At 27.6% G+C, this 27283-nt stretch overlaps 3 protein-coding genes across 3 annotated transcripts; 1 reads left to right on the forward strand and 2 right to left on the reverse strand.

Moving 5' to 3' along the window:
* The first annotated feature begins 1052 nt into the window (after nt 1–1052).
* On the forward strand, nt 1053–1770 carry LOC137816236 (zinc finger protein 6-like). The gene has a single exon (XM_068619312.1). The coding sequence runs from the start codon at nt 1169–1171 to the stop codon at nt 1709–1711; it is 543 nt and encodes a 180-aa protein (XP_068475413.1). The 5' UTR covers nt 1053–1168; the 3' UTR covers nt 1712–1770.
* A 7281-nt stretch (nt 1771–9051) lies between these two features.
* LOC137816237 (uncharacterized) lies at nt 9052–10104 on the reverse strand. Its single transcript, XM_068619313.1, has one exon. It carries the CDS (start codon nt 9965–9967, stop codon nt 9332–9334), a length of 636 nt encoding a protein of 211 aa, XP_068475414.1. The 5' UTR covers nt 9968–10104; the 3' UTR covers nt 9052–9331.
* Nucleotides 10105–20183: 10079 nt separating this feature from the next.
* On the reverse strand, nt 20184–24902 carry LOC137814780 (transcription factor MYB8-like). Its single transcript, XM_068617683.1, has 3 exons — nt 24550–24902; nt 24257–24386; nt 20184–21200 (listed from the first exon to the last, which is right to left on the reverse strand). The coding sequence occupies exons 1-3, from the start codon at nt 24680–24682 to the stop codon at nt 20564–20566; spliced, it is 900 nt and encodes a 299-aa protein (XP_068473784.1). The 5' UTR covers nt 24683–24902; the 3' UTR covers nt 20184–20563.
* Nucleotides 24903–27283: the final 2381 nt, after the last annotated feature.

Raw genomic sequence — 27283 nt, forward strand, 5'->3', positions numbered from 1 at the left:
TGTCTCATAGCTACACATACACAACATAAACCTATACAATACCATGGAGAAGGATGTTTGGTTTGCATACATCTAGTCACACCATACGTCAACCATTTTTTCTAGACTTCAGGACTCATAGCATACATTGAATTCAATTCAACCATTGCCAATTCATTTGCTTTATCAGTTAACCACAACTATTCAGAGAAACGTGGGTTTACCAAGCAGCAGATAGGAGCAATACTTAGGCACTACAGAGTCACGCCTAGTCCATTCAATGATGTAATGGGAGTACACTGCGTCCACATTTGAATTAGATCAATTCAATGCATGTTTAAAGCAAATTGGACATAAAAAAGCAAGTGACTAAAACTACATAGGTTTTTCCATTAACATGTAAGGTGACGTATTTTGAACCACATCTCAGAAGATACACCTTATGATTTCAACAAATATATGCCTGTCATATTTGGCATCTCTGCAGCATTTATCAAAAGGAATTGAAGTAGATTTAACAACGGCAACTTCAGAATCCAGACAAGTGGATGAAAATAATGTGTTGAAGGGAAAATGACAAAAGAGTTGTGGTTACATGGCATGGAGATTAAAGATAAGTGTGTACATCGTGCTAGTAACTTTTTTTTAACTTTCACAAGTTCAATGTCCTGTGTCCTGTTGTACTGTATTGCACGATCACTCTCCGGGTCCCTTTTTATTGATACATGAATCTTATCACAAACTAGAAGTCATTAACTGGTATTCAAGTCTTTTGTCACATGTGCTCTATATCTTATATATTATTCTCACTGTTAGAATAATAATAATTAGTTAAATACCACCGCACTGTAAAGCGCATGCAAAACAAGAACAAGTACATATAATACAAAGTTTAGTTAAACGTTATGTCAAGAATCTTACATTATGTTGTCGCGTATTATTTATGTGTGAAATGAAATACCAAGTTCTTTGATTTTAATTTATGAAACTCTTTACTTTTGTTTTTGAAAAAGACTTAAAAAGCTTTTATTAAAAATGTACTGGGTGGATAGTGAGTACTAGTGGGGGTATATGGTAAAGTATTTTAGAAGTGAATGATGAACCCAATTGGGGTGCAGTTAAAGTGTGTGTGTATATATAGGGCAGCAGAGATAAGAAGAGTTTGAATGCATTGACAGAGAAAAGAAAGATGTCTGATAATCACAAGACTAAGAGTTCGGCACCCAAACTGTTTGGTTTCCCACTAACAGAGCTAGAGGAATTTGCAGAAAGAAAATACGATGTTGGAGAGGACAGAAAATTCAGGTGCCACTACTGCAAGCGAGTTTTCGCAAACTCCCAGGCCTTAGGGGGCCACCAAAACGCTCACAAGAAAGAGCGTCAGAGAGCAAGGCGATTCCAAATCCACCACCACAGACGCTCCTCCGTGCCACCATCATCTGCTTCAGTTCCGCCTCTTACCTTTCTCACCTCGCATGCAATAATACGATCAGTGCCACTTTCAGTTACACTGCCACCCATCTGCCTTCCCTCTCCTTCTACTTCTACCACCGCAAAGCACTTCTCCTCGCGCCCTATTTTCCTTTCTTCTTCCACTCACCCCACTACTACTATCTCTACTACTTCATGTTTTCCTTTTCAGCTTTATGCCTCACCCGCTGTACTGCAATCTGCATCTACTGTCTTTGATTTTTCTGCAGACAGGGAAGTTGATGTCCATCTCAAATTGTAGCTCTGTCAGATCATATTGCAGGTTAATTATATGTTATTAGTGCTACTTTTACCTCCTGCTTCACCTTCTTTGCTCCAAATCTTATCTTTTTTCTACCCTTCTCTCTTTAAGATTATGCACTTGCTTTACTAAGTAAGAGACACCGTTTCAGTAATTCCACTCAGCTCGTTAATTTTCATTTTATTACATCCCATAAATCAGATGAGAAAAAAAAAACTAGCAAAATTTAATTAATCCTTGCGCTAGTTATAATTTATTTTAGTTCAGAATGTCACTGCATATGTAACTGATGTTGCAGCATTCATTCATCTCTAATTTATCCATAGCAATATGAGAGATCATGGTAAAATTGCTACTAAATCTGAGCTAAGATCAAAATGGTGTATGACAATACAGTTTTTTTTTAATCAGCAAAAAAGATTAAATAACAGGAATCAGGGTGATTCAACCCTTACACATATAAAAAAAACTATGAGAAAATACAGTATTAACTAATATGATAGCATGCATATTTAGTTAGTTGTGAATTAAACTAATTTTAAAAACAAGGAATTGATGTATAATGGATTATTTCCACACACCTATTCAATACAAATAATTCTCATAAGATATATCTTTCTTCTTCTTATAACACTCCACTAACTATGTTAATTACATATTTCTTGTCTTTTCTTATCTCCCATAGATCTGGCTAAATATTATTTTCCAAACTTGTATATAATTATTTACTACACCAAAAGACAGTTTTGTTATAAAAACCGATTAGGGATATTTATTTGGGCCTAACAGAACAATATCTTTGTATGGGCCACGGTATTTATTTGGACCTAACAGCACAATATCTTTGTATGGGCCATACCGAGGAGTTTAAAGGGAGGCCCAAGTAACAGAAGAAGACAAACATTTGATTGAACTCCACACTCACAATGGAAAACGTAGGCATCCGAACTGTACAACCCTGCACATAGCGCAGATGTCTTGTATTATATAATAACAGTAAAGATTCTTTGATACTTTGTTTTTTCAAACTTCATTCTACAATTCTATTTAATAATAAAATATTATGTTTAATTAATAAAAAAAAAATTTGAAAATAAAATATATATCTAATTATTAAGTGAGACTAAGAATTATTGGTACTCAAGCTATAGTTACCCAAATAATAAAAATTTGGTATGTGCTTAGAGTCTCTTTGAGTGTTGATGAGTGATCACATCTTTTACTCAAAATAATGATACCATTGGGATTTGAGTACCACGTCAAATCTGATGGAACCGAACTGACGTCGTATCGTATGTAAAACGAATCATCACACATGGTAACACCACCAAAATGGACAAAGTCATTGGTTTTACTGCAACTCAGGTATCTCACACTGCACCACTCCTGAGTGCTCATCTTTTCTCTCTCTAAATTTTAATAAACCGAAAAAAGCTTTAAAAGGAGACTTTCTAGTTTGTTTAATCACGGACAGTACGTCCCAGATTCCGAGCGAGCACAAAACATCAGAACATTGCTCATTCTTCGCCACACAACACCTTTCTGTGCTTCATTATACCCTCTTCCCAATATACCCTTTCTCGAAACTTCCAAACCCTAATAAAAACCCCTCGCTCCCTTCGCCCTCCTCCTGCGGCAGGACATGCAGAGTCACGGGTCGGGTCATGGGCCGGGTCACCAGACTTACGGTGGTGACAGGAGGATAGAGGTTGTGAGCGGTAGAAGCCACGGTTGGAGTGGTAGTCGGTCGCCAAATTCTACTCAGGTGAGTGAAAAGCCTTGGAGATTCAGCGATCCAGAAGCGAAGAGGAAGAAAAGGATAGCGAAATACAAGGTTTACGGCGTGGAAGGGAAGGTTAAGGCTACGCTCAAAGAAGGACTACGATGGATCAAGAAAAAGTGCTCTCAGATCGCCCATGGCTACTAATACAGCAACTTGTTGTCACGTCAAGTGCTGATGTGGCAATATGTGAGCGTGGAGATTGCAGTTCTCACTTCTCACCCTCACATGCAAAGGTTCTTCCTCTGGATTCTTTGTCCTTCTCAAACCACTTCAAAGTAGGAATCTCTTATGCATTGATAGAGGATTATGTTGTTGCTTGTATGGGTGTAACCTGGAATTAGAGCCATTACCAGCTATATTTTCCAAATCCCAAATTTGATGTAAAAGGTATTCGTTCTATGTTTATGAACTGTCATTTACTTATGAGAAAGATACATATGAAGCCCAATATGTACTGCTAATTTTTGTTATTTCATTGAAATGAACAAGAGGAGAAAGAAACTGATGTCAAGAAAAAGAAAAGAAAACTTTTGAGAAAGTCATGATAAACTAAACACTCCACCTAAAATATACTTATCAGATGCTTCTTCTAATAAATAAGAAAAAGGATATTTAAATAAAAATTAATTTTTAGAGAAAAATTAGTTGTTATAATAATTAAATTATAGACCGATATTAAAAAAAATTGATTTTTAAATTAAGTTTTATTAAATATTTTTAAATTAGTGTTTAATTAGTAATGTTTTTTTTATTAAATTTAGAATTTAAATAATTGGTAGTAAAATTTTTGATGACTAATTAGACACAACTTTAAACACCATTTAACAATAATATAAATTAATTTAAAAATAAAATAAAATAAAATTAAAATAGTCTCTAATTTAATCATTATAATAATTAATTATTTTTTATTTATAAAAATTATTTCTTTTTCATGATTTTCTTGTAGTGTTACAACTTGTGATTAATTTAAATTTAAATATAAAAATATAAATTTATAATTAAATAATATAAAAAAATATTAAAATAAAAAAGTTATAATGCGATAAAAAAAATTTGTTAATATATCATTATTCAATAAATAATAAATAATGTATGTTGTGAGTATAAAGAATTTACATATATTATTTAACTATTATCACTTGAAATTATTTTATTTATTTATTTATTTTGCTCAGCACTTCAAATTATATTAGTATCCACTTTTAATTAGTTTATAAAAAGATTATATTAAGAGAGGATATAAATTAAATTGGAAAATTTCCACTGAAAGTAAGAGAAGGAAATTAGTTTTTTGGTTTTAATTATTCTGAATGTAAAAAAAGGTTATATGACATTAAAATATAAAATTTTATAGTTAGGTGATGTAAAGACTTAAATTGCTAAACTTTGTTTTGTCTTCTCTTATTTTCTGGAATCCTATCTATAATTGTTCATCAGAGATTTTATTTTCTAGTATAAGTCCTTGATTTCTGATTTTATTACATTAATTATTTTGTTGATTTTATCAATTATTACCTTAATTATTCTCTAGGGGAAGTTATACTTTGGATTAGGTTATGCGATTGTTCATATTTGTTTTATTAATTAATTTTTAACAGTAAATAAATTTATTTGATTATGAGATATTATTGAGGGTTTTTTTATTGTATATGATTATTTTTTCACAATAATCTTATATTTTCTTTTATGAACATGACAAAGGGAAAATCAAATATGTAGGACCTATGAATACGTATCCTTATTAGAGATATTATAATATAACATGTCAGTACACAATCCTCCATGTTTTGACTGATAAGATTAGAGACACCAAAATAAGACCTACCAGAACACAATCCTCATATCTTTAACAATAAGACTATATATATAAAGATATATCAAAATAAAACTCATCGGTGCATAATTATTCGATCTTTAGGGAGAAAAAATTGTTTTGAAATTTGAGAACCAGTGAACAAAACTCTTCCCATAGTAAAAGTTATTTTTATTTTAGAATATTAATTATTTTCAATAATAATAGAGACACAATGAATAATTAACACCAACTGATATTACTGAAATTTGTATTATTTAAAATTGAAAGATGAAAGAAATATCAATATCCACTCAATTATCATAGTGGAATAGAAGATGAATTACACAGTTTTGAAACCATGTGCTTGTTAAACTTTGGAAAATGTTTTACAAAGTTTTACGGTAGGTCAAAATATTATAGGTAAGAGACGCCCTTTTAAGTCAAATCGATTGAAATAAGAGCTAGCACTAAGCGATGAGACTATCTAGAAATCTAAAAAAAAATCTATAAGTACACGGTCTTCAACATCTTGAAATCTCAAAACAAAATCTATAAGTACACGGTCTTCCAATCTTGAGTTATAAGATCATTAATTTAGAGATATTCAAATACGATCTATTAGTATATTTTTTTAAAAATTATTAGTTTTTTTTTAATTTTGATTGAATATTTAAAAGGGAAGAAGGAAACAAAGGAATTAGAAAAATTCCAATTTTTACAGGAAGTGTTGAATTAAGATTTTGAAAACATTTTAAGAAACTTGATCTATATTAATACATAATTTTTAGTTTCGGAAAATTTGACTGGAAACAAACTTAAATACATTTCTGAGTGAATATAAGAAACGAACAACTATAAAGAGCAAAAAAAAAAGATAATAACAAAAAAATGTAGTATTCTTACTAGGAAGCTTTAACGGGAACACAAATAATTTCCTTTCAGCGCAATGTTCTTCATTCATCTCCTTATTTGGAATTTCTTTCTGCACCCCTACATTTTTCTTCCTGCACTCCTACATTTTTCTTCCTGCACCCCTACATTTTTTTAAATACCGAAATTACCCTTTCACAGTTTTATGTGATTCTGGAATAGGGGTTTCGTAAACAAAAAGTGTTTCCAAAATAGGGATTCTGTAAGCAAAGAATATTTTTGGAATAGAAAAATTAAAAGACAAAAAATAATTTCGTAATATCCTTTCTAGAATATATATTTTTTTAATTTTCGGATTGGTAAATCCAGAATTAATAAATTGTGTTATGAGAAATATGTTCCGTAAATATTTCAGAAAGAACAATCTGGAAGTCATTTTTAAAAGGGGTAAAACAGTCTTTTACGAAAATGATGAGATGTTGGAAGAAATTTGTTAGGGTGTAGGAAGAAACAACCAAAAAATAATCTCATATTAGATCCATGTTTTAGGCGAGCTAATCCAGTTCAATTACTTTATGGAGACCTTACACAAATATCAAAGGTCCATTAAAATTAATTGGATATACAATCAAACATACTCCACTAACAATTTTTTTATGTTTTTTTTATCAACAATGAATAAATATAATTAAAAGAGACATTTCAATAATGTTTCAACCCTTACACAATAAAAGAGCAAGACCAATTAGCCCTTCACCTGATCTATATAGAATCCAGTTAATTAGACTATATAGTCAAAAACAAAACAACAGGAAAGAAGCATGTAGAAGTCTAAAATACAACTAGTCAAATCTAGTGACAAGTACCAGATATACACAACATCCTTCCAAGAAAAGAGAGATGATATATTGACAACATGCTCCACTATACAACCTCTACTTGATAATATAAAAAAGGGTATTTTTGTCATTCATACAATGAAATTATAAGTGAAGAAAGAGAGTTGTATACTGGAGTAAGGTTGTTAATGTATCATTTTTCAAAAGAAAAACTTCATTTTAACTATCGAAAGGCCTTAGTCTAATCCTTTTGCAAGTAACATAAGAGAAATCATTTGCTTTCCTTAAGTTTTCTCACCACATTACCAACGCAACCCCAGGGCACCCTTTATAGATAGGATAAAGAGCATCACACATGTTGACATATTTCACTTACCTGCACAAGAGATTCACCTCGCTCTATTACCCAATCTACGACCATTCCTTTCTTCACTATTCAAGGCTTTTTTTTCAACATTTTGTTTCATTCTATACCAACCGAGTAACAATGTACTCTTCAAGGCCATCTGATGACTTGCAACCATTAATCTGCAGAGAAAATCACAACAAACCTTCTAGTTGTGGAAAATAGTCACATAAGATTCACATAACTCATTTTTTCAGATATTTCATACAAATCATGGGTTTCATGCACTAGTTCGAATATGTAAAGTTTGTCAACCTTTCCTTAACTGTAATCCATGGCCAAAATTTTCTTTGTGCCACAGTGAAAAGCTCTATATGATTTACTCTCCCATTCTTAAAAACACACATGATTCTATGTTTTCATATTTCTCCTATAATTGCTACCTAGACATCCCTCCACATTCTATTAATCACTCCCTTCATACTTGTTTCTCAAACATCACGAAATGCATCTTTGCATCATAATGGTTGACCGATAATACTCCCAGTCACGCAAAACACAAACCCCATATTCTCCAAGTTACCTTACACTTGAAGAAAAGATTATTTATCGTCTCTTCTTCCTCACCGAACATGATACAAAGGTTGCCACATCTCAAGAGCTTATCCTTAGTGGCTATTCTGTTATGTAACACCCTCCAGGTTGTAACATTCGTAGAAGGCAAAGTCTTTAGCTTCCAAAATCTTACAAATAGTGCTCCCTCTTCAACTTGTTCTTCTAACTTTAGGGAATTATATCTTGATTTCACAGTGAACTTCGTTGTATCTACATTCCTCAAAGTCCTTTTGTCATCTGTTCCTTCTCCCTTCGCCATTAACCTCTTGTTCTCCAAACACTACATCAATTGTTCAACTTGTCTTGCTTCCCACACGAAGAGTCTCATTCTCCACCCGAGCTTCCACACTCATCTATTGTTATTTCATTCTCCAACTTGTCACAAGTTACGTTCAATATCTGAAGAAATCAAGAATAACCTAAGAAATTATGCATTAAATTTTCATTATCCACCCACATATCTTCCCAGAATCTAATTTTTTTCCCATCAACTATAAAAATATTGTTAGTTTCTTATATATACATAGTTTATATATTTTTTATTTTTCAATTTTGGTATTTTAAATAAAATATATATATGTAAAAAATACATGTTTCAGTTTCTCTTATTTTGTAGGTTTATTTTTGTTTTCTTTTCTACATGGGAGTAAAGGTGTGAAAGAGCACAAATTTGAAGTTTTGACATCTTCGCTGACACGTGATGAAAGAAGGAGAAAGCCACATATGCTTCCATGATGGAAAAACCAAAATAACCTTACTTTTTCTATGCATGACTTTTACCATTCAAGGTGTAGATTTAACCTTCATAAGTAATGTGGTGCTTGTCTAAGTGGTGGAGTGATAGTTTGTTGACAAGAGAGCTTGTTAATTAAAGTGAAGTTAGACATGAAGAAATAAGGAAAAGTTTGGTTATATTATATAATAGATTATATTATAATATAATAATAAATAATGTTAAAATTAAAATAATATTAAATATTAAATAATAAATAATTTTATATAATAAAAATATTTAATAACATTATTAATAAAAATAAAATTATAATAAAAAAAATATTTTTTTCTTACTTAAGTTGCAACTCGCTAACCTAAATAAATTAAAAGTTTATTTAAATGACATTTAGAAAACATTGTAAGATGAAAGAAGATGAGAATTTGATGATGATTAAGTGGTCTCATAATTTTTTTTATATCAATCTACATTGTTTTCCATAAAAGTTAATTTCACTTAATCACACACGAAAGAAAGAAACAAGCAAACTTCCCTTCATTCACTTTCCTATGATATCATAAATTTCTTCATCCTCTCTACCATTAACCATGCCATCTTAATATTGATCCTATATTTAGATTTATTCGAATGCCATAATCACCAACCCAGTGACCTTTGATTTCGCTCCACGTAAAGACGATCCACGGTATCCATACGCTGCAGCCTCATTTCTTGGTAGAACTGAGTAATGAAATCCTCAGCCTTGGAATCGATCATCTCATCCCCGTCTCCATCAACTTGCTCCTCGTCCTCCTCCATGATCACCTCTTGCTTCTCATTCTCCTCATCACTTTGAACCAGCTCGTTCAACCCCACAGCCGAAGCGTAACGGCTACTGGGTGGGGAAGGTGAGTAAGGCTCTTCCTCCGCCACAAAATCAGAAACGTTGCCACCGCAGTCCTTCGCCGGCGACTTGGGCGAATAAAAAACGGCGGCGGAGTCAGAAACGGAGCGTGGGGTTTGGTTGCTTTGAAGGTGCAATGGCCTCATGGAGCCCACAATCTTTCTCCACCTGCACTTGGACCCATCGTCGATTTGACCAACCTGGTGAATCGCCTTTGGCTTTCGGGAACGTCCTCGCATGACGAGGAGCGCCACCCTGAGAAAGCGCATGCCACCGCTCATCTTCTTGACCTTGAGGGGTTTTGGTTGGTCAGTCTCAAGAGGGTACATTTTTATGTCGGGGATGTTGATGATGGAACATTCATGATCATGATGACCTTGTTTTTCCATAAATTGATGTAAGGAGGAGGACGGAGGAGATTGAGGAAGGAGTTGTAGATGATATTCTCACCCCTGAGGGGAGATTTGAACGGTGAAAGCACTGAGGAAAAACGTTGTGAGGAGGAAGTTTATATATGAGCAAGATAGAAACGGAAAAGGAGGGCCAGCGGCGCAGTGTTGTGCATTGGTGTAAGGTCGCCATTGTCGACTTTTATTTTTAGAGCAATTCTTGTTTATCTTTCAAGGCTTTGTAAATTGTATGGTGTGCATGATTTCCAAAGTTAATTGATCAAAATAACCTTCTTTTATTATTATCATTGGTTAAATATTCTCTGTTCGTTTTCCCGGTTCTCAGTATACGATTTATCATTTTTTCAAACAATAACTTTTGCTCATTTATTTATTTATGGTTGATGATATTTTCACATTTGTTCCAGCTTATACTAAAACAAAATATTAATATTTATAATAAAAAAATCTTGGGTAAAGGGTGGTGGAGGTTGTAAAAAAAATATTTTTGTTTATTTATAGTTATATTTATTAATTTTTTAAAAAAAAACTATAGATTAACTTGATAGTTACACATATGTTGTGAGGAGATAAATTCATTTTTTATTCTTATCATTTTCAGAAACATATTTTTGAGAAATACTTACCATACCACGAATAAGATTAATTTATTACACGGTGACTTTGCGGTAAAATAATGAAAAATATCAATTTAAAGATAATTTAATGGTCTCCATCTTTAAAAAGAAATATGGATTTTGAATTTAAAACTTTAATATTTTAAATAATATATATATATATATATATATATATATATAAAGGCACTATTTGAAATATCTATGATAATAATTTTATTGATAGATGGAAGAAGATAGGAATCTTAAATATGTAAAAAAATAGGTTTTATGTAATAGATGGACAATTTGATTATGTTTAAAAGTGTTCTTCACCTACTAGTATCTAGGGTTTGATTAAACTTTTTAATTAGTGGTCTATAATGTTTTGTTTGAATTAGAGAGTGAATTTGAGAGAGAGGATTTGAAGGGAAGTTGTGAAGAAAGCGATGCGTTTGAATTAAGATAAATATAGGAAAAAGTGTAGAGAAAGTGTAGGGAAAGTTCATGAATGATGTGATAGGTATAATTAAAATTGTATTTTTTAAATTGATAAAAATATAAGTTTACAAAATTAACCTTATATTTAAAAACTGTTAAAAAAATAATTTAATTTCTTTACCTATAAATTATAATTATTTTTAATTAAAATATTATTTTAGTGATTGAAATATTATTTTGGGTAATATATTAGAACTATTTGATAAAAAAAAATATTTAAATATTTATAATTATAAATATTTGATAATTTTTTATAAATAAAATTATTATTTTTATCTTTATTTTTTCATATTAAATATTTTTATTTTTATCTTTATTTTTTTATAATGAATCTAATTATTACATAATTTTATTTTTTATTAAAAAATTATTTCTTATTATTATTAATAATTATAATTTATAGTAATTATTAATTATTATATATTTTTCTGATATAAATTTATTTAACATTTAATATTTTTATTTTAAATATTATTATATTATATTTAATTATGTAATTTTATTTTAAATAAAAATAAATAGTAATTTAAGTTTAAAATAAAAGAATAATAGAATAAATTATAAATATTTATTATATATATATATATATGTATTTTTCTTCACCTTCCTTCGCAAATCTGGAAAGAAAAATTGAAACAAAAAAGTGTTCTCGAATTACGTGTTATTCTCAATATTTTTGCTTGGTTTTTGTGCTTTACCTTATCAAGTACATCCTGTCTTTCTTTCTTATGAAACAACCAGATCCTAACCCCTTGTTTGCTTCTATGGATGTACTATTCACAAGCAAAGAAGTGATGGGATATCAGTTATTTGGATTTGTGGTTGTGTGGGAAAAGAGGGAAAGGATATACCTGTGAATAGTAAATATCCTCTCCTCTCAAAATGAAGAGGTGTAGAGGGAAAGGCATGCCAACATCCCTTATTTCTAAATTTATCCTCATTTAAATGTGTTACCATGCTTCATTTGAATGTATTAGTATTTTAAAAAAAATATTGTACAATGTTTAATATATATATATATATATATATATATATATATATATGTGTGTGTGTGTAATATTTAAAATGAAGAAACAAATTATCATAAATTTTAAGAAAGTTTTAAGTTTGTTTATTATTTTCTAAAATATAAATTATGTAAATAATGATAAACCAGTGTAAAAAAAATAGTTAAATAAAATCTTCCATTTATATATTAGTTATTAGAGTAAATCAGGTTATACCTATATTTTAAGTTCTAATAAGATATTTTATTAAATGTGGTTGGATTTAGTTTTGTTTAAAGAAAAGAATATACTATTTCTAATTAATATTGAAAACATTACTTGGGTTGGATCATGGGCATCACCAATACTAAACATTTTTCATTTTATTTTATCCTTATTTTTTATTATATTTTTTTATGAAATCCTTTTCTATGGTTAATTAAGTTGTATTTTTGTTGTCGTAGTATTTTTTAGATTGCTTTATTGTGAGGTTTTTTAATATTAAAAAATAGTAATTTTCTATTTATATAAAATGTGATTTATTTTCTAATTTTATGGTATATGTTTAATATTTAAAGAAATTATTTGAAGCTATGTTTTTATTTAATTTATTGTTGTGTTTATATTAATATATTTCTATGTATAGTTATTATGTTTATGAGTTATAATTTATTTATTATGATTTTTTTTCTATTGTTAATTACGTTATATTTTTTTTAGTATTTTTTATTTTTCATTACTACAAGATTTTTAATATTAAAAAATAATATTTTTTTTATTTATATAAGATTTGATTTATTTTTCAATTTTATAGCACATTTAATATTTTAAATAAATTACTTAAAGTTCTGTTTTTATTTAATTTGTTGAATACATTTTTTTTAATTATAATTTTTATATTATGCATATTTACATTTAACATATATTTTTTTTATAATTTTTAAATCTACAAAATATGTGAAAGTTGTTCATTTTCAAACACAAAAAAACAACTCATTTTATTATTAAATTTTTTAATAGGCTAGGGTAAATCTATAAAGTAACATTTTACACCTTTAAAAAAAAAAAATTCCTTTACAACCATCACATCACTCACAAACTCCCATAAATTTTCTTCACATATTCACCCTAACATACCCCAATCCAAACAACCTCACTTTCTTCACACTTTCCTCACACATCCTCACACATTCACTCCCTCAAATCCTCACACATGCCCTCCCTAATCCAAACAAAACCTAATGCTTTGTTTGGATGAGAGAGTGGAAATGAGGAAGTGGATTTGAGATGATTTGAAGAGAAAGTGTAAAAAAAGTTAAAGTGTTTGAATTAAGATAAATAGAGTGAAAAGTGTAGGAAAAATTTATGAAAGTTTGTGAGTGATGTGATAGGTATGATTGAAATTATATTTTTTTTAATTGATAAGAATGTATGTTTACAAATTTACCCTTATATCTAAAAATTGTTAAAAAATTAATTTTATTTATTTATTTACAAATTATAATTATTTTAATTAAATTATTATTTAAATATTTATAATTATAAATATTTGATAAAAACTTATTTTTACATTAAATATATTATTATTTTTATCTTTATTTTTTGTAATTAATATAATTATTATATAAATTTATTTCTATATTATTAAAAATATTTTTTTATTATTTATATTTATAATTTATTATATATAATATGATTAATTATGTTATTTTAAAATAATTATTTTTTATTATTTTATTATATTTTAATATTTAAATTATAAATTTATTTTAAATAAAAATAATAATAATTTAAGTGTAAAATGAAAAGGATAAAAAAGTAAATTGTAATTAATTAATTAAATAAATATTTATTTATTTAGCAAATTGTAACTTTCTTCGCAATTTAGGAAGAAAGTTTTGTTTTGAAATTTATTTTTTTTTGACTATTTCTGTATTGGTTTTTACACTTTCTTCACAAACAGTATATACATTATTTCCATCGCCTTGAAACAAACATCGCCTAAGGATTGAGATAAACTGTTTCATATTTATTAATTTTTTGTTACTGATGATTTTATTTTTCTCTTTATCATTTTCTTACATGTAACAAAATAATTTATCTCTATGTTCTCTCGTCCCGTCTCTATAATATTCTAACTTCAAATTTCATAAATTTCAAATTCAAAATCTTATATGGTAAATGCTATCTAATTAAATTTCATTTTAAAGTTATTGTTTCAATTAGTTTAGTTTTTACCTGAAATTTCCAAAAATACAATTAATTAAATTGGTGGTTTAGAAAATTTAAATTATTATTGCAATTTTGCCTTCGAAATTAATATAAATATAGTTAATTTTTTTTATGAGAATGTTGACATATTATATTTGATGTTTTGGTTGATATTTTTTTTATAATAATGTTTTATTTCATTAAATGACATTTTAAGCTTTGTAATAAGCACTTAAGACTACAAAGAAAATCATGAAATAGAAAGCAATTTTAGAAACAAAAAATAATTAGTTGTTATAATGACTAAATTAGATATCAAGGGGCAAAATAAATTTTTGGTTTCTAAATTAGTTTCTATTATTGTTAAATAGTTTCTAAATTGGTAGTTAAAATCTTGGTTGCTAATTAGATACCAATTTAGAAACTATTTAACAATAATATAAATTAATTTAAAAATCATTTTTTTTAGTTTCTAAAATGGTCTCTATAATCTAGTTACTATTACAACTAATTATTTTGATATTTAAAAATTATTATTTTTTTATGATTTTTTTTTAGTGAAAGTTGTGTTTCAACCTTTATACAAGATAGAGGAACTTATCACACTCTCTACCACCCTACAAAACATAGATACCGATAGATCTGATTTTTTTGGTTGCCCTCAATGAATAAGCACAACAATAGCATTGAAAAAATGCATCAAAAAAACACAATCAGTTGCTAAAACAGCGAAAATAGAAAACATATATAATTCAGCCCACAAAACAACATGTTGCATTAGACAACAACCAAATTAGGCATTAACTCTCACTCTTTCCTTGTGCTTGAAGACATCTGCAACTTGCTTCTGCAATTTGTGTGCCAAGAAAACAACTAAAGACACTAGCCAAATAAATGTACAACCCACCAACTTCATGTTGCAAACTGCTACAACTTTGTTTCAACTTTACCCATATTAGAAGTCCAGATTGCATTTTCTTCCGATCAACTACAAATAACCGAGGCTACCTTTCCCTATGGTAATCTCCAACCTGCAAGCCTTTGAACAGCATCCACAAAAAATCAAAATGAAATAACAGATACAAAACACAGAGATAATGCCCCTCCAATGTTTGAAGAAACCATCATTTTACTGTCATATAATACATATACTCGGTTATTAGACTCAATCTGAAAATGATAAACATGTTCTTTGGAACTTTTTTTTTAATCATACACACGACTTTGTACTTGAGTTAGTGAAAAGATTTCAATTACATCCATTTTTTCTTGATTAAAAACTATTCCTATACTTCCAAATTTATTTCTGATAAAAAAAATTTATGTTTCCAAGTACAACAAAAAAAATGGAGGTTCACGTAATCAAGTTGTCTATAATTTTTGTTTTTTTAGTTGATTTGTGTTGTGTTTTCTCTCAAATGATACATTTTTTGCTCATGGGAAAACATGACAAAAAATCAACTTCTTCTTTCAAATTGATTCTTGTCTAAAGAAATAATGCATTACTCAAATAACATCTTTTGACTTGAGATTTCATGTGTAACTTAACTATTTAATGTATGGATGAGTTATTAGAATTTAATTAAAGAGAATATTTTTTAATGATATATACACTTATAAAATTTGTTTGTGTAATTAATTTGAAAATTTATTGTGATTATCATTAATACACGAGTATATCATTTGGTAGGGAATAAGCTTAGAAGTAGTTAGTGTCATTACTAGAATTAAGAAGTGGTTGTGTTGGGATGAATGTATATGCATGTTTTGTATGATAATTAAGTTATTTTCTTATGAAAATATTTTAAATAATATATATATATATATATAGAGAGAGAGAGAGAGAGAGAGAATTTCTTATATTTTGTCAGATTTTTTTTCCATACAAAAATATACAAGAAAATATTTTTTTCTATTTTTTCTAAGAATTTTAATTGGTATTCATCCGTAGATAATTAGTTACCATAGCATTTCAAAAAAAATCCATGCGGGGAAAATTCATCACAAATTTTCTTAGAAAATATCATGAAAAATATTCACATCAAATTTTCATGCGAGAAAAATTCATCACAAATTTTCTTGAAAAAAAATCATTTAAAAATAGTAAGTACATTTTACTGTGAATTTAAATTTCTCAAGTAATTTTCCTACTAATTTAAATCCACAAGTAATTTCTTGAAAAAAAAAACTTCCCAACTATTTTTTCCCGCGAAATTGAATTTGTAGGTATGTATTTTATACTAATATTTTTGCAAAAAGTTACAAGAATTTTTAATAAAAAACTTAAAAATATATAATTTTTTAATAAATAACTTGTTAATTATTTATTTATTTTATTAACATTAGCACTTAAAAGATAAATTATAAAACTATTACTTAAAATAGCATAAATAGGTATTATACTTAAATTATGAATATTGTAGCCTGTTTAAACGGTATTATGGAGGAAGATGTTGGTGCTGATTTTCATTAGTTAAAATATATAAAATATTTGAAATAAATGAAAGAAAAAAAAAAACTGTATAAATTCCATTCCTTTGTCAACTTTAATACAATCCCTTCTTGTTAATTATACACACTTTTCTATGATTGAAGTAAACAGTTTAATGGATAAAAACCTTTTATTTCTCATTTCCTTTGAAACATAATTTTTTTACTACTCGGAGAAGAGGCATAGAAAAGGATCATTATACAACAAATTAAGCAAAATTTAATGCAACAGATGATGCTACAATTAACATAACTAGAAGCATGTGTTTTTTACAATAGCCCCATTAATAGCACTCTCAACTATGATCTATCCAAGTCACATTCTATTACAGTAACAATTTATGCAAGTAAGTCCCCATTTGGCCACCTTTGATTTAATAGTCTCAATCAACAACAGCAAGTAAACGAGACATTTCATGGAAAAATAATTGACATCAATGAAAACAAGTTAATTTTATAAAATTAATTTAGAAAATTTAACATTTAATTTAAATATAATAAAACATGTTAACCAAGTGATAACTTCCAAAACTAGGTAATTGAAGATCACAGCATTTACTCCCTGCAAAGTCAAATACAAATACAATTTTTTATTTATAAAAAAAAATCAAAAAATCAAAGTAGTATAATAGCTATCGAATATCAGCATGTCACATATAATTACTGTCACGTCATTGTCATTTTCATTACTAGGTTTATATTGAATGGGAAGAAGATGCCACATATTTTAAATATTGCATTAAAACTATTAGTTTGTTTTTATTCTTAATAAAAAAATCATTTTAATTTATCTTTTCTTTATTTTTGCAAATCCTATTTCATTTATATTTTTGTTTTGTTCTTGTTTTTATAATAATTTATTTAATGCATAAAATTTGACTTCTTAAAACATCCACCTTTAACTGTTGTATTGACTATGAGATCTATTTTTTTACTATTTATTAAAATAACATTATCTGTAAATTTATATCCACAGTAATTTTTGTAACAAATAATTCATAATTTCGAATATTTTTCTTCCCAAATGTCAAGTGTCTATAATTAACAGAGTAACAGAGGACTAGGTTAAAGTAAGCCTATGAAATTCGGACACTCTTCTTAAATGGCGTGTCGATGTTGGATATGAGTATGACATTTGTAGGACATGTATCCGTAAAGTGTTCAATTCAAAAAGTATTTGTTAGATTTATGACAATTGTAGTACGATTCCAACACAATTTTAAAAAGAAAAAATACATTAATTATTTAAAATTTAAATTTTATTATATAAATTGTGATTATGATTATAAAAATAAAAAATAAATCTTTGCGAATCAGTCAGAAAAACATCTGCTAAAAAAATAATCTGAAACATACTTGTGCACATAAATTTTTATTATTAATTTATATAATTTATAATTATATAATATATATATATATATATATATATATATATATCCTACATTTTTAGAAATTTTATGTATTTTTGTGTGTGACCATAAATTTTAAGGAATGACATGTATAACTTTGAGCCCTTTTTTTTCATTTCTTTCAAACATTTTATATAAAATACAGTTTCTCATTCATTACTCTATCATTGCACCCTAAAGCTTATTTCAGGCTCAGCTGATAAAATTTGAAGGGTGGTACAAAAATCTGATCATTTTTATCTGTATAGGTACAATAAATAGGTTTAACCTTTATCGATACCCTAACACCGCTCCTTTTATTACAACCTTATTGATGCCCAACTTTGTCTGCTAACTATTTCCATAACCTGCCATAATCATGAATAAATTCAATCAATGTATATAGGATTTTTAATATTAAGAGACCCACACTAGTAGTTAACCTTAAGTACTTAAATCCTTAATATTGTTATAAAATATAGCTAATAACAACATGAACAAAATCAATTTTTTTAACATAGATGATCATTGTCTTTAAAAATTTATTTGTAAAAGAAAATGTCTAAATTAATATAGAAGTAAAATAATATTTTTGAATAACTTTATATTCAAGAATTTCAATATACTTATTATCGTGAAAAATTTTCCACCAACAAATTTGTGGATATTTTTTTAAATAAATATTTGTCTAGTAATGATTTCTTCATCTTCCAATTTATATTCTTTATGTTGGTGTTCTAAATGGTTTTCCAAAATTGATTTTATTTTTTCCATCTCTCACTATCTAGATCATTTGTGTAATGAAGGTTTAGAAAATTGCTAGAAATAACGGAATTACATAACTACCAACAAATAATTGATGTTTAAGGAGTTACTCAAATCGTCGTTAAAAATTTAGAAGTGAAATAGTATGCATAGGTTTTTGAGAGTCTTTACTCAGTTTCAGGTTTTTGGTAGCCTTTACTCAGTTTTAGGTGAAAGGAGTTTTCTTAAAAGAGGATATTAGCTTTGACCCCTTTCTTGATTTTTTACATGGATATCTCTAAAGTGGATCTCTTAATATTTATTAATTCTTTATTATAAAATACACCAACATAGATAAAAAAAACTATCAAATTAAATAAATAAAATAAAAGATGACACTTTAGTAACAAAATATTTTTATTATTATTACATTTTATCTTTAAAGACAAGGATATGTCTTACAGAAATAATCCTATTAGAAATAAGTAGGAATAATATTATTCATAAGTAATAAAAATCTGTTTTTCTAAATATTTAAATTAAATTTGAAAATTTCCGTATTTAAAAAGTCAATAATCACTTACTATATTCCCATACTATTTTTTTTAAAATATTATAATATTTTATTTTATGACATAAACTGAATTTATACCTATAAGATATCGTATTTAAAAATTCAAAATTTAAGGTTAACTTTTATTTTTCTTTTATAATATAGTCCTCTGAAGAGGTTTTCTTAATGCTGGACTTGATAGGACCAGTCTAATAGATAAAATAATAAAGTTTAATCACCATATCTGCAAAGAAAATCATTATTTGCTTTGAATTTGTAGATCAAACAATAATTATATGTTATATTATTAAAAAAAATAGTTAGAGTAATTTTTGGACTCAAATTTAAGTAAATTTCACAGAATATAAATTCAGGTTTAACTTTTAGTTTGATAAAAAAAAATATACAATTTGATAATTGTTTATAGATGAAAAGAATGTAGGCAAATGAAAGTATCTATTCATTAATTAGTGAAAATTAGGACTTAGAAAGGTTTTTCAATGAAAAAAAAATACTCAGTTTTTACTATATGCTAACCTTGGTTGTATTTAGGAAAGAGGGACATAAAAATATATAAAATAAAAAATTATTAATTAAAATAATTGTTACATGAATGTATGAAATATAATAGTACTATTATAATACAAAAATGTTTTTTTTAATTAACTAAAAAAACTGTAAAAACTAAAAAAAAATTAAGGGTGTCCAATCCGTATAAAAAAAAAAAAATACTTATAGCCTGACAGTGTGAAACTGTAAAAACCTTAGAGATATAGCCATTGGTGACTTCTTCCATCCAAAACCATTAGCTGCATAAAGTCCTTTAAGCTTCCGCAGTATGGGAAAACACAATCCCTCGGAAACCAAAGTCTGCGCACAGTTTACAGTAGCTATTTATCTGTAACATAACCACAACTAATTATGCAAGAATCATGGTTAATGGACATTGAACACATGTGTGCAATGAAGTACTGTATATTCACATTTTAAGCTAAGACAAAATAGTTCCTTCCTTCATGTTTCCAGTTTTTACATCCCAAAAAGCAAGGGCAAGGAACAATGTTCATTAAGGCCTAAAACTGAAGTGATCATGGCATGCAGAAGAGGTTTCAAGAGAGAAACCAATCAACCATGTCTTTTTGTTTCTGATGATCAATCTCACCAACGCTCTGAAAATCCTTTTCCCAGTCTTCATCTTGGCAAAGCCAAGTGAGAAGGCTCTGGTACTGTTCCCATGACACAGACTCATCCTTATGATCCAGCGGCACCTTGCTTTGGCATAAGTCATAATCAGAAGTCTTGTCTGAACAAAAGTACTGCAACATCTCTTCCTCATTAATAACTTCCTTGTCATAGGGTGTCCATATGTCATCTTCATCTATTATTATATTTTCCTCACCTTCTAACCATATGCCATTATTACCTCCATTTTCTTCTTCTTGAGTAGCAGTATTTCCATTGGTGGAGGAATGCTTCTCAGTCTCAAGTGGTGGTGTTGGTGGAAGAGGAACGGCTGGTAATAAAGGTTGGTTTTGTTTTAGGACACATGATGTCTTGTTTTTCTTCATGGCCCAGCGACTGGTCCTGCCACGTTTCCTCTTAGGAGGTAGGGTAAGCGTGATGATGTCTGTTTTAGCATTAGATGAACCTCGAAAAGTGTAAATTTTTCGACTCAAATGAGAGTTCCAATAGTTTTTAATCTCATTGTCGGTTCTTCCAGGCAAGTGGCTAGCTATCAACGACCACCTGAAGTTTAGACAACTCACAACTACAATCATTATTTATCTCTTTGTACTGTGTCAAGTGAAGTTCACATGGAAATAAGATAAAATTAATAAGAAAAAAAATCATACATGTTGATGGTTAAAATTCCAGAATGTGAAATGTTAACACATACCTTAATATTTTTTTGTGTAACCAACTTAATTACTAAATAAATCATGAAACTAATAAGATTTAGTTATTTCTATTGTTTATAAATTTGTTTGTTTCAATAAACTTTTAACTAGCTAATAGTACAAAATGCTATAAATATATATATATATATATAACTTAAAATCTTATATAGTTGAATTAAGTAATTTTAATAATTTCACACTTGAAAAAATATTAAAATTATTTTGTTGGCTTAAATTTGTAAACAAAATTGACTTTGTAAGTATAATAAAAAAATGGGTCAATCTCATTAATAAATAAATATGGTGATATAGTGATAATATAAAATTAATATTTTCTAAAAAATATATTTTAATTTTTTTATTATCACTACAAGAAAATTATTAAATAAAAAAAATTAAAATTAAAAATAATTACTCATTATATAAACTAAATTAAATATTATTTTATAAAAAATTAATAATATTTAAAATAAATTTTATTATTAATAAAATATATAAATTAATTTATAAATTATATTTATTAATTACTAAGATTTTAATTATAAATTAATTAAATTATAAAATTAATTTGTATTTAATGATTTTTTTTAAGTAATGTATTACTTTTAGAATAACCTCCATTCATAATAAGTATGATTAATTATTTTACATACAGATTGATAAAACAATAAATAATAAATATTTTTTTGGGATAAATTAGAAATAAAATAAATCATACTACTTTAAAAAATGAGAACAGTAATTAATTTTAATTAAAAATAAGTAAAATTGTGAATCAGGCTGAGAAAATAGTTAATAAAATTGAAAAGTGAAAAAATATTGAAATATAAAGAATAATTCTACATGATTTATTAGAAATTAAGGATAACTTTTATAAATTAACCCTTTATAAATATTATAAAATATTTTATATTTTATATAGGGTATCAAGTTATTAGAAAGTGATCTATAAACAGGAAAGGATAGGATCATGGTGAATATTGAATTATTTTCATTAGTTAAACATAAATAATTAAAACAATATTTAACAACACACATAATTTTTATCTCTTATTGTTTTTTATGATTTTTTTTCGTTTGCTCATTATTTCCTAAAAATAACAAGAAATAAAAAAATTGAATTAATTTATTATTAAAAATGATAATGGATTATGCTTTATATTATTATAACTTGTTGTTTTACACTTTTATAGATTTTTCTTCTTCTTTTATTACCTAACAATTTGTTTTATTCACTACTCTCTTCTATCTCTTTGGTAAATAAAACAAACTACATGCACTATATTATTGATCTGTATTTAGTATTCATTACACATGTATGAATTTTTTTTTGAAATAAATCTGTTTTTTTTAAATTATACAGATAATTTTTTCTAAACTTTATATATGTAAATAGATCAGTTTATCATTTCCGGGTCAGAAATTCAATTTCTAAAAAGATGAATTCTGATCCGTAAATAATGGTGACTCATATCCAAAAACTTATATTCACCCTTCTTTATAAAAAAAAATAAGAGTTTTTTATATATATCTTTCAAATTGAATTTGAATTTATGAATAATAAACTATTTTATTTGTATAAATAAAATTAGGAAGAGTTTATTCATTTATTTTTTTAAAACAATATAGGTTTATGTTAGAACAAGATATGGGAGCCTTGTTCTCTAACTGCTGCATCTCTTTAGTAAGATTGGAAAACAGAGGAAAAGACAACATTTAAAGACACAAAAATAGCTAAAAGAAAGACAAAAATAACTAAAAGAAAGGGTAGAATTCTTTACTCTCTTTCAGTCAAAAGTAAAAACATTTTTTTTCTGTTTTCTTTTATTTGTTAAACAAATAGAAATATTATTATCTATATTTTTATGTCTCTATTTTCTTTTATGTTATCTAAAAAGACCATAGTTTTTTCTTTAAACATAATTTTACAAGAATTGTTATCCATGTATTTTTCTCTCCTTGCTCTCTTCCATTAAACCAAACATTAATGGCTGATTTAGTAAATCATTTTAAATAAACTTTGTCTAAATTTAAAAAATGAAAACAACTTTACAATAATGGTTATAACAGTCTCTTTACTCTTTTCTCCTTTCATATAAACAAGAAAGTAATTCTTATAAAAAATCTTAACAAGACAATAAAGTTTGTCTAAATTAAGCTCAATGAAAGAACTTTCAATAATTGTTTTCAAATTTATCTCTATTCTCTTTTTAGAAGCTATTTGAAGGATTTAGTGAAGTTGTTTCAAATAAAATTGGTGTAATACGCAAATGAAAACAAAACTATTCACCCAAAAAAACTCCTAAATGTTCATAAATTTTTTATTTAAGGGCTCTGATACACTAATACCGTAAACAATATATACATATATTAATATTTTATTTCTTTTAATTTAAATTATTATTATATATTATAAACAGTGTTAAATGTATGTATTTTTCTATTCATGGTATAAAAAAAGAAACTTTTCTGTTTATTTAATAATACTGGCATGCATCATTTTGAGGGGCTTTTGTGCTTAAAGTAATCCTAATATTCAGTATGGATAGGACAGATAATAATATAATAATCTTTTAATAAATTTTTGTTAGAATAGACAATAAATGATTTTCTTACCATATTAAAAAAAAATTAAAGTTAACTCAATTGAATATTATAAAATACTTCATCGATCTCTAATATAAAATATGTTTTCTCTAATATAAGAAATTGTGAATTTTAATTTTATGGAAGCTGATACTTAATTTATGTTTCATTCTGATATTTTATTTTTATTTAAATATTGAGAAATGTAAATGATGCAAAATTGTGGCAAACATTAACTATTGTTGTTTTTAGTTTTAAAATTATGAAAGCAAGTGGGTTTATTTCAGAAACGAGCATCAGAATGATCTGGAAACTAACCTGTTGCCAAGCGAAGTATGCAACTTCACAATGGTGTTTTCTTCCTCAGCAGAAATGTCCCCTCTCTTTAGATCAGCTCTTAAATAGTTAATCCACCTTAACCTGCAACTCTTCCCACATCTTAACAATCCTTCAGAAGCCAAAAGTGTAAATGGCAGTGAGAGAAAAAGTCATTGGATGAATAGACCCTTCTACAGTAAATTTGTGTCTGGAAAGGTCACACTCAACAGAAAGGTACCCAGCAAAGCAAAATATGTGCACATAGATAGTTGTGGTATTAATTTCTTTGCTACCTGCATTTTTTGGCAATGACCTCCAAGAACCTTCTCCATTAGCCTGAATGTACTTGGTCAAAATTTCATCCTCCTCCATTGTCCACCTCCCCTTCTTCAATCCCACTTTCTCACAACAAGGAGCCCTTCCCATATCTGAGCTGCAACTTCCCCACTATGTGCCACTGCATAAATATGGTGGTGCAATAATTCTGCACCAACAAACTAAACTAACCACTTTTGAAAGACCCTACCTCTTTCACTTTATATGAATTATGCTGGCTCTATAGGGTGTGCCCGCTGCATGTTTGAGTTTCTTTATGTGCCACCTTATTGTGGCGGTTCTGTGATAATAGCAAATGCTGCAGTTAGCAGCACAAGTTATTAATAAAGGGTAGGGTAGTAGGCAAGTAAAAGGTGAGCCCGGAAGAAGAGATAGAAAGAGAAAAAAAATAAGAATCTTGATATATTGATACCCTTACACTAACACACATTTGACTCTCTTGCGTCAGAGTTAGATTGCACGCAAATGAACCGTGCGAATTTTTAAAAAGGATAAAAAAAATATATTACATCGGTTCTTAGAAACAACCTCTGTAATATACTCAGAATGATCCATATTATATCGTTTAAGTCATCTAATCGATGTAATATATGGTTCATATTAAAAAAAAATGAATTTTTTTTTCATAAAGAGTGTGTGAGTCATAAACATCACATAGGTAACCACTTACAGACACACGGGTAACCAGTTTTGCGTGTGCCAGTATATGTGGAAGAACCTGTGGCTAGGTAGTTCTGGTAGGATTATTACACCAGTTAAGTCATCTAACAGATGTAATATATGGTTCTTATTAAAAAAAATTGAATTTTTTTCATGAAGAGTAGGTGGCCATAAACGTCACATGAGTAACTACTTACACACACGGGTAACCAATTTTCCGTCCGTCACATAAGTAACCACTTACAAACACACGGGTAACCAGTTTTGCGTGTGCTACGGGTCATATATTATAATATAGAGTTAATATCACATCTTCACCTAATATCACGTCTGCAACATCAATTAATGTCATGCAAGCGGTATCAAGTCAATGTTAGTGACAGATGGTGAATGTTAATAAAACATATTTAAAAATAAATCATATATACATTATGTAGTACATATTTCAAGTTTATAATTTACAAAATAATATGTTTAACTATATAGATATTGGTAAAAATTATAACAATTTAAGACCACTTAAAAACTTTTCAGTGTTTTTTTTTAAATTTCATCTACTATTTTAATGCACGCTCAACATATTTATATTTAGTATAATGTGTTTGATGATAGTGGGGCTGTACTGCATCAGTGGTGGAAGAGGAACCACGTTGAGTGTGTCTGAATGCATGATCGTGGCTTTCCCACCGTCGAGGGACATGAGCCTCGACTGACGGAGCATTCCATCTTCCTCATTAATGCATTAATGTGTTCATGTATTCACTTACAGCCACAGCCCCTTCATTTACTTTTTAATTTATTGTGGTACTAACTTCTGATTTGGCCTCTTTCCATCCTACACTGCCTCCATTTCAAATTTAATGAAAGTAAAAAATTGTTGCTTTTTTATCAGAATATAATTAAATAAAAAAGGATACTTTAGGTATTCCACTTCATCAATTTCTAATCTCATCTTTATATTACTTTTTCCGTTAAGTTTTTTCTATTGGCTTAATATTTCACAAATATTCATTACTTCAAAATCATTGTTTAACAGTGTTATTAGAAAATAGTTATAATAAGAGATAGTTGTCAAAAGTTGGATGATGAAATCTTTTAAATAAAAGTGATCAATACATATGAGAAAACAAATTCATATCACTCTTTGTTTTCTTCTCTTATCTACATTGTCTTTTTTTCTATTTTTCAACGTTGTTACGGTTGTCTTGTGTGACATCTTTGGCATTTGGTTGTCACTCTTCTTTCTTTGCGTCGTGTCGCGTTGTTCTCTCTTGAAGCATTGTTCATTCTTTCTGTTCCTTCTTTGAATGTCTCCATCTAGGTAAGTCGTGCTATTTATAGTTTCTACTACATTCATTTTTTAAATTTAGTTCACATTGTGTTTTCCCCTGGTATTCATTGCATTCTCTATGAACTTTTTTTAGATGTTATGTTTAAAAATAAATTGTGCAATCTAGCTAGGTTATCAAATTAAACTTTATTTTTTATCAGTAAATATTTAATTAATTAAATAAAAAAAATATTTTAAGAGTATTTCAACTTTTATACAGAAAATCAAATATCTAATCATCTTCTTACAAATCCATAAACATAGACAAAACCTGCTAAATTATGCCTTAAACTCAACAGAAATGTGCTTTTAAAGTTTGCATAACAATGTGCTTTTATATATAAATGACATAATAATTCTTAATCCCATAGTTTAGTTTATTATTTAATTTAATGCAAACTTTACGAAATATAACATTATTTTACGTTCAACATCCAATTACAATTTAATTATATAATACTTTTAGAACTAAGTAGTTGTTGTTTGAATTAGTTGTCAAAATTTTCTAAAATATAAAGAAATGATTAAAATTTAACTATCTCAAATGATGAATATGTGATATGATTACAACTTTTGTTATGATTCAATCATGGATGACTAATAATACGACATGCTATGTGATATTAGAAAAAACAAATATTCAAACAAATATGTAGAAAAATAAGTACTCTAGTAATATTCAACCTCCATTATATCCTGTT

The sequence above is a fragment of the Phaseolus vulgaris genome, chromosome 1 (assembly GCF_000499845.2).
Source record: "Phaseolus vulgaris cultivar G19833 chromosome 1, P. vulgaris v2.0, whole genome shotgun sequence".
In the NCBI taxonomy this organism is placed as follows: Eukaryota; Viridiplantae; Streptophyta; class Magnoliopsida; order Fabales; family Fabaceae; genus Phaseolus; species Phaseolus vulgaris.

Coding starts and splice junctions, on each gene's coding strand:
- LOC137816236 (XM_068619312.1), top strand. CDS start 1,169: ATGTCTGATAATCACAAGACTAAGAGTTCGGCACCCAAACTGTTTGGT.
- LOC137816237 (XM_068619313.1), bottom strand. CDS start 9,967: ATGGAAAAACAAGGTCATCATGATCATGAATGTTCCATCATCAACATC.
- LOC137814780 (XM_068617683.1), bottom strand. CDS start 24,682: ATGGGAAGGGCTCCTTGTTGTGAGAAAGTGGGATTGAAGAAGGGGAGG. Junction 24,387..24,549: donor GTCATTGCCAAAAAATGCAG/GTAGCAAAGAAA, acceptor TGGCTTCTGAAG/GATTGTTAAGATGTGGGAAG. Junction 21,201..24,256: donor CATACTTCGCTTGGCAACAG/GTTAGTTTCCAG, acceptor TCTAAACTTCAG/GTGGTCGTTGATAGCTAGCC.